The following is a 9,168-nucleotide window of genomic DNA, read 5'->3' on the forward strand; positions in this document are numbered from 1 at the left end:
AAGCACAGGGTACCACAGCAGTTGCTTTGGGTGTCGTGGGTTATTTGGAGGCCGGTTGTTTAATTACTAAAAGACCAGTCAAAACTCTCTCCAAGTATAGTCTGGCCAAGCGTCTAGTTCAGTGTAAAAAAAGCATCTCTATTTATCATGAGTGTAGTTGACTAAAGTTGTCATCGGTAAAAAAGAAGGGGTATTTAGTGCAGTTGATTAAAGTGGTATAAAATGGTATAAAAGAGGGATATGAGTGCAGTCGACTATAGTAGATTATTCAAGGAAGGGGTTATGAGTGCAGTCGGCTAAAGATGGCTGTTGTAAGCAAATGGTTAAACGAACTCTTTATCTTTCATGAAACCTAACACTTCTTATAACCCACTCTTTAAAGGTCTAACCGTCATCCCGGCTGCAGTCTTTGGTTCAGTGATCGGCGGCTGGGTGGTGAAGCATTTCAACCTGCGTTTCCGAGGAATGATCAGATTCTGTCTGGCATCTTTAGTCGTCTCCTTGTTTATGATTGCTAGTTTCCTCATCAGTTGCCCCAATCCAAATTTTGCGGGAGTTACCGTGGACTACGACAAGAAGTGAGTCCGTTTATTCAAGTTCTGTTTCTTCATTTTCCTTTCCTTTTGTTTGTGTTAAAATTTAAGAATACCCTTGATGTCCGAGAGAAACGTGTACATGTAACTTTGGTTTTTGGAACCATTTGATTGTTTTAATCCTAAAATGTGGATATTCAATGAAGCTAATCTGGAAACAAAAATCATTTAAAAATGTGTAAGCATTTTTTTTCTTCTTTTTTTTTTATATAGATATCAGCGAAAATCCAGAAATTTACATGTATCCATGCAGGATGAATGATCCGTTATTTGAACACACAATCTGAGAAAGGTATCTGAGATTCAAAAAAAAACAAAAACAATGCAAATAACTCAGGGGGAATTTGAACCCAAAACCTATGCATTGCAAGGGCAGACGCTTACCATGTGACCACTGAGCCAGCCCGCTAGAGACAGTTCAAACCCTATGTGTTAGCAGAGAGTACTGCACAGATTTAGCAGATGTTAAATTTGCAGTTGTTTTTGTTCATTTCAGTTTATACACTGCAGACCAGCAAACCAACCTGTCATCTGCTTGTAACTCTGGTTGTCATTGCGCCAACACATTCGAGCCAGTATGTGGAGTGGATAATATCATGTATTACTCCCCATGTCATGCGGGATGTGAAGTCACACATGATGATGGAACAGGCAGTAAGGTAGGTGAAGCAACCTTACAGGCGGAATCAAAGATTCCTGCCGTCCTGGCGTTGATTTCACCAAACTCTTTCTTACTTGGATTAAGTTCCGTATCCAAATACGTAGGATGCATTGAACCCATCCTAAGTTAGCACGGGTTACTCGTCCTAACTCGAGATAGGATTAATCCTAGCGTTTCGTGAAATTGGCAGCAGGGTGTCGTAAGATGTCATGGCTGAGGGGTTTAGAGCTTTCAAATTTAAGTTCTGATGTGCTCTGGAAAAACTCTTGGAAACTCTTTTAAGTGGATTTTTATACTTTTAAATTTTCTTGTATTATTTAAAACAAAACTTGTATTGTAGGGAATCTTTGCAATAGCTCTAAGGAAAGAAAGAAAGAAAGACAGACAAACACTTTTGTTCTTTACCCTTTTACACTTTTGACTTTCATTTTGTACAACAGCAATGGAGCAAGTTTTTAGCACAAGGCATATAGACTTTGTTGTTTTTCTGAATGGACCAGTTGGTTCTAATTTGTCTATAATTAGATGTAAGGTTATAGACCATGTCAATTGAGGCCCTCTGGGGATAAAACCTAATGGGGTCAAGGATTTTGGCCCAAAAAAATGAATGTGCAATTAACTGAGATGTGTTTATGGTCTAAATACAGTGCGGTAATACGTCACATGGTTTTAAGGAAGATTTGCACAAGATTCTTTCAAGATTCAAGATTCGGTTCTTTACTGTCCACTCTTTTTAAAGAAAAAATAAATTACAGGACAGTAGAATTTTAAACATTACAAAATACAGAAAAGGGAGTTAAAGACACTGGACACTATTGGTAATTGTTAAAGACCAGTCTTCTCACTTGGTGTATCTCAACATATGCATAAAATAACCAACCTGTGAAAATTTGAGCTCAATTGGTCGTCGTAATTGCGAGATAACTATGAAAGAAAAAACACCCTTGTCACACAAAGTTGTGTGCTTTCAGATGCTTGATTTCGAGACCTCAAGTTCTAAATCTGAGGTCTCGAAATCAAATTCGTGGAAAATTACTTCTTTCTCGAAAACTATGGCACTTCAGAGGGTGCTGTTTATCACAATGTTTTATACGATCAACCTCTCCCCATTACTCGTTACCAAGTAAGATTTTTGCTAATAATTATTTTGAGTAATACCAATAGTGTCCACTGCCTGAGGCCAACATTGATATTTATGAGCAAGTACTAGTTACACATGTGTAGATGAAGAATATAATATTTTATTTTTGATGAGCATCTCTACTGTTACAAACTTCAAAACAGGCACGTTCTTATTTCGGAAAAGACATTTCCGGATCGAACCCTTGGCCCCTACCCCCAACCACCCTGAAAACTCATTGACAGATTCAGGCATATGTAAGAAATTTGGTCAAGGTACAAGGAGACGCTACAAGTGCAAATGAGGTCACAGTGAAAATTTCTAAAGTACTTGACTCCTCAAAGTTGAATGTCAAAGCAGGTTGATCACATTGTCAGGCCTTGAGCAGTACTTTCTTGAAAGAGGCACAGACATGTTTTTTTGTGGTCAATGGTACTTTTGGAACTGAAGACAAAGATAGAAAGGGGAAACGTCACTGTAGAAAAAACCTGGCAGTACTGTTTGCTTTAAAGACACTTGACACTATTGATAATTGTCAAAGCCCAGTCTTCTCACTTTGTGTATCTCAACATGCTCAAAACAACAACCTGTGAAAATTTGAGCTCAATTGGTCGTCGAAGCTGCAAGAAGATAATGGGGGAAAAAACACCCTTGTCAACCAAGTTGTGTACTTTCAGACGCTTGATTTTGAGACCTCAAATCAAATTCTGAGGTCTCAAAATCAAATTCAAATATTTTAGTGAGAAATTACTTCATTCTTAAAAACTATGTTACTTCAGAGGGAGCTGTTTTCATGATGTTTTATACTATCAACAGCTCTCCATTACCCGTTACCAAGTAAGGGTTTATGCTAATGATTACTTTGAGTTCTTACCAATAGTGTCCACTGCCTTTAAGCTTGTTTTTTTTCTGTTGAGGATTTATCAGTGAACAGAGTAATGTTTGGTTGAAAAATGTTTCCTGTTCCAATAAAAGGTATTGTAAACTCCTGAAATATCTCCTTCATTTGCTGGCCTATAATTTAATCTTTGAAATTTTAACATTGATTACTCTAAATGTCCCATAGGTAGTTGTGGTGGATGGGATGGATTTCAGAAAGAGTTAGGACTAGTCTTATCTTGATTTAGGACAAGTTTAGTAACTTAGGACTGGCCTTTTTTTTTTTTTTTTTTTTTTTCTCCTAGCACTAGTCCTTTGTGAAATCGATCCCTGGTCTGTTTCAAATATTGACGGTTTCCTTCTTTTATCCTGCAGTCTTTTTACAACTGTAGCTGTGTAGAGATTCCAGAGAGTGTCGGTCCCAATGATCCAATTGCAATCTCCGGAAAGTGTACAAGTAAATGCACGTGGCAGCCGCTATTCCTGGCTCTTCTATTCTTGTTAGAGTTCTTCACAATACTAGCAGTCGTCCCAGCAACTACTGCCACGCTTAGGTGAGAGGGAGGTGGATATTGTATAAATATTAGACGCAAATGAGTACAATAATATAGACCTTATAGACCATATTACATATACTTGATATGCGGGCGTTGGGTATAGTATGAGGGGATGATGGTCTAGGTTATGATCAAGGTTGATCACAAGCTTTTGTATGCGCTAATATTGCACACTGCATCCAATGCTTTTGGTGCTCAATGAAAATCTATACGTACGTGCGAAGGTTAGCTGCGAAGCATCCTATATTTATCAATGTAGGACTCATATATTAACCAATATAGGACTCCTATATTAAATTTTGGGCAACAGTATACATATCAAAATATAGTATTACATTCAGAAACACGAAAAAAACATTCATTTGTCGTAAATGTTTGTATTATTTTCATTTAGATGTGTTCCTCATACCCAGAGATCATTTGCTCTTGGGCTGCAGTCTCTGTTTTATAGAACTCTTGGTAAGTTACTTGTAGAATTATTTCAGTTCATATCGGATTATATATCTGCTGTTTATACTTTCAATAATTGTAGGATTTGAAACATTGCATGTTGGAAGTAAAATTTGGTGAGGTTTGTGGTAACACCATGTGAAAATGTTTGTTCTAAAAAAAAATGGTGGTTGAAACCCAATATACTTTTCAGTATGCAAGAGAAAAAAACTCCTGAAGATGATCAGAGCATACTGATCTAAACGTTGAGTAAACTAGATTTTCACATGGTGTTACTGCAAACTTTACCTTAGTTATTGTCGTTTCTTCAAGATCTACTTGGACCTTTCAATTTTCTTGAAAGAATATTAAAGCAATCACTCTAGGGAAAAAACAGTCCACTTTGTGTTCAAATTTTTAGATTTGTATCTTTGGTGATGCACGGAGTCTGTAAACCCGCTGAACTGTAGGGAATCATCTTCTACTGCCATACTAAACAGAAAAAACTCAAAACCTACTTTTTCAGTCAGCCTCGTCATTAATCCTTTGCTGTTTTTTTATCTTTCTTTCTTTGCATTGTTCTTGTTTTATTCATTGTTCAGGGTTTTGATCTGTGTTAAAGGCACTATATAAATACCTATATTATTATTATTAATATTATTATTATTAATATTATTATTATTAGCATCTTGGAGGTTCTGGGTAGGATTCAAGTGGAACCTAGGCCAGGAAGTCTTTTTTTTTCCAGAACTTTTCACCCGTACCCTAACCCTAAAATCAAGTTATACTCTTTATCCCAAATGCAAATTTAAAATGTATTTGTTAAATTGATCTATTTTACCTTCAGCATATTTTTGTTTGTATCTGTGAGAGGGAAATTTTCTTCCATGGTAGGACCATTCAACTTGAAGTCCTTCGGGTTACAGTTTTTATTTTTATTTTTTAACACCAGGCGTATGTCCCTGGCTTTTGTTTTGTTGATGTTTGTATTTTGTATGTGTTTCTATGCCGAATAAATAATAATAATAATAATAAACTGAATTGAATTGAATTAAATTGTATCACTCAAATATGTCTGTTTTCTTAGACATTGCATTTGTGTTGTATTTTTCTACACATGTTCTGGATTTCTTCTTAGCTTAGGCTTATGTTTCAATTTTGGTTATTGTACATTGTGTATGTCTTTGTTTGTATTTAGCGCCATGAGCATTTTGATGGGTTTTTGGCTAGATAAGTTTTCATTATTATTATTTGTATTTTATTTCTCTAACAATAATAATAATAATAATAATATTAATAATAATAATAATAATAATAAGACTTGTGATGCGCACGTATCCACCCTGCTGGGTGTTCTGGATTTCTTCATAGTTTAGGCTTACGTTTCAATTTTGGTAATTGTACATGTGTATGTCTTTGTTTGTATTTAGCGCCATGAGCATTTTGATGGATTTGTGCGCTTTATAAGTTTTACATATTTGTGATCTTTTTTATTTTTTTACCCCCAAGGAACTGTACCTGGTCCAGTCATCTTCGGTGTAATCATCGATCAGACCTGCCTCCTATGGGAGTATAGCTGTGACGGGTCAGGTTCCTGCTGGCTCTACAGTAACTTTGACTTCAGTCGTTCCATTCTCATCCTCTCTGGCTGCATGAAGATCGGCTCCATCTTGTTTTTCCTCGGGGCTCTCCTGACGTACAAGCCGCCGCCACAAGAGGACGACGACACCCCTGCTGCTGTGAGGGAGTCGATTCCGGAAGGGGAGGCTGTTGGTGATGACACGGTGTAAGTGGGGGTCAGAGGTCGGAATGTTAATGAGGAAGTAATAACCACTTTACTTCTGTAAAGGACAACAAATGTTCTCATAAATACACTCGGAACTTTTATTCTGTACCGAGAGAATATGGAATGTCGTCAGCTTGAATCAGCCAAACCTTTGTCATCAGCCACTGCCGATAATCTGCTATGGTATGGTGGAATCTTGCAAATTCCTTGTTTGTCCAACAAAAGGACGAAGGTACGGAGTCAGGATTACATGATAACCCCTGACAAAAACGATGTCAAGTATGAACAAAAAGGGGAGATTTCCATCATGAGTTCCATTACCCTTTGTCCCTCTTGGTGTTGCTGAAACAAAGGACAGCAAAATCATTGCATGCCTGTGCACACTACTTATAAAATGTCTGGGTGTTTAATATATGCCAAAAAAAGACTTTCAGAAATATTTTCCGAAACATCCACCGTATTTCAGATTGGAAAAAATAATGCATATTAAGACGTCAATTGGTGCCAAGTGGTTTAGAGTTTTGATATCGTAAGCAGAGCCATGAAATATGGCCAGCTCTAGCTCCATAAATAGGGCCAATCCACTTAATATCCTTGGCACTCCGAGTAAATCAGTCTGGTAGAAATTCAATTGTAGTAATTGATCGTACCGATGTTGTAAAGTTGTTGAGGGAGCTTGAGAAAACTTAGTTTGCTAACCCAAATGCTGGTACTGGTGCTCGATCCCATTATATGATAACGTTGAAAGGCAAGTTTTTTCCTTCTCATTATACTGGTCACAAAAATAGTTTTGCGTTGGTGCTGAGGTCCAACGATAACAAAGTGGATTGGCTCGATAACAAAGTGGATTGGCTCTATTTATGAGGCTAGGCAAATAATAACTCCTTATTTACCCTTTTCTGGTGTGTGCAATTTTTGATAACTACTTCAGCTGAAAAAGCCATTTGCGGGTTAGATTTGAATACTGTCTGGTACAATGACTTGCTTAGTCACATCGTACCGCTTACATTTGAATTCCTCAGACTATAGAGACAGTTGCTATGTCAAATGGTTCGGGGCAAGCCTTTGTATAGCAACCTCCAGATGAGCAAACCCTAGTACCATTGTGACATACACATCCATTCAGAATTGTGTATGGGTTGTCACCTTCTGTCACAGAACTAAGCAAAAGCTTGCCCCTAATTATGTGATGTAGCAACTGTCTTGATAGTCCGAGGAATTCAAATTTAAGTAGTAACTGAATAGACAATATTCAAATCTAACACGCAAAGGCTTATCGTGGAGCAGCCATATGTTACATGTTTGTACCCGTGTTTTTAAATATATACAGGTGTAATTATTAATTATGTTATCAGCCATATTTATTTTGTAAATAGTTGAGGGGGGGGGGCGTAAAGTCTGCCTCGTCCCTTTTAAGTGGAAGGGAAATATAATAATTGTAAAACTTTGCATGGTATAGTATTATAAGGTGAGGTTTGCGGTAAGACTGTGTGAAAATCTCTTTTGAGTTGGTAGTGTTAGTTCTGAGTTATCAACCACCAGTTCTTTTTAGAACCAAAACTATTCAAGCAAGGCGCTGGTTAAAACTAGTATTGCTATGCCTTCGGATGGGAGTATAAAGCCATTGGTTGGGAGTATAAAACCGTTGGTCCTATGGGCTGTGTGTAATGCACGTAAAAGATTCCAGTGTACACTTATTGCTAAGAGAAGGGGTTTGCCCAGGTGTTACTGGCAGTAGCTGCTGTATGCGCCGCAGCACCTTGTAAACCCTTATAGGTGCTATATTGACCCCTTGCACGTGCGTCACACGCGGTGACTGTGCCACGCTCACCATGTTTGTGGGCACACAGGTTTACGTGCCTGAAATGAGCACTTCACTGAACAACGCACAGTGACATTGCCCACCAGTATGGCGCGTCCAAGATTATTGTGATGATGACGTCAGGTGAATTTGGTCAATAATTAGATCTCAGTATTCTTACTTCAAAAGCATGTCTTTCTGAAAGAAATGTAACTAAACGGCTTGAAATGAGTACCTTGTTGGCATTGTAGACACTTCGGTAACACAACTTAAGAACTTTCACATGGTGTAACCGCAAACCTCGCCTAATAATGATTGTTAGATCACTCGCCATTTCATTTGCCACTGTCAATTAGTTTTTCATATTACCACTGAGCAGTATTATGTTCAAAGCACCCTCTTTTCCTATTTGGAATATATAAGAAAGGAGGATTTTTTTGGTGTTGTTCATTGTCCCAGAAATGTCTTGAATTGGCAAATGTATTGAATGAATCACATGTCTGTTATTTGTGGTGATTTGTAACTTTGCATGGTGGGAGTTCCATGAGATGAGGTTTGCGGTCTTCTGAATTTAGTGGCGGGTGTGAGAAGAACCGTTGGTTCTGAAAAGAAACTGATGGTATGTTAACTTCTTGTGAGTTGAGTTGTCAAACCACCATTCTTCTCAGAACCACCACTACTCAAAAGAGATTTACACATGGTATCACTGCAAACCTTTGATTCGTGGTGGTAAAGTGTCTATACATGTATACAGCTCCTGTGTAATGTAATGGTTCATTTTTGAAAGGTCAGGATCGCACAGGGCAATTTACAGGCAACTACTTTCAAGCAGTCTCCAAGAAGCACAAATCTCCAAGACACACAAAAACATTCCTTTTTGAATCGTTACTTTTCCCGGAGAGGAGTGGTAAGACCCTTAAAAGTTATACTTCATGTTTCTGAAGTGTTACTACTTTTACAATGTAGTTCTCTTAGCTGCCTATTTGTTGCCTGTACATCAGAGTTTACCCTTAACTTTATAGTGTCGACCAATATATATTTGGCCAGTAAGCTTGTCATTTCACTGGTCCATAAGTTTTTCAATAGCCCATGTTTCATATTCAATATGGAAGCTTTTCGAAACTGAACTAGCCTGCCGGACCACTTGGAGTGAATTTTGACTGGTCCTCGGGTGTTTAAACTGTCATTAGCAGACCACTTTCAAGACAGAACGCTGTAAATACTGTTTATTGTGTGTTTTCAGAATTGTTCGTTCATACTTCCAAATCTTGGAATGTTTGTTGATGTTGTCACAATTGTCATGAGTGTTTGTTGTCTATACTGAACCAAAAACCTCCATTTT

The 9,168-nt window shown here is 37.7% G+C and overlaps 1 protein-coding gene across 2 annotated transcripts in view; it reads left to right on the forward strand.

The window, feature by feature from the left end:
* Positions 1-6,896, forward strand: part of LOC117300682 (solute carrier organic anion transporter family member 4A1-like) — a 56,467-nt gene extending 49,571 nt beyond the window's left edge. For both annotated transcript variants that reach the window (XM_033784408.1, XM_033784409.1), the window contains 5 exons: positions 383-578; positions 1,090-1,252; positions 3,629-3,807; positions 4,205-4,269; positions 5,749-6,896. In XM_033784408.1, the coding sequence (XP_033640299.1) occupies positions 383-578; positions 1,090-1,252; positions 3,629-3,807; positions 4,205-4,269; positions 5,749-6,029 (884 nt within the window). In that variant the 3' untranslated portion in view covers positions 6,030-6,896. The remainder of the gene's footprint in view (positions 1-382; positions 579-1,089; positions 1,253-3,628; positions 3,808-4,204; positions 4,270-5,748) is intronic.
* The last annotated feature ends 2,272 nt before the right edge of the window (positions 6,897-9,168 follow it).

This window comes from Asterias rubens, chromosome 16 (assembly GCF_902459465.1).
Source record: "Asterias rubens chromosome 16, eAstRub1.3, whole genome shotgun sequence".
In the NCBI taxonomy this organism is placed as follows: domain Eukaryota; kingdom Metazoa; phylum Echinodermata; class Asteroidea; order Forcipulatida; family Asteriidae; genus Asterias; species Asterias rubens.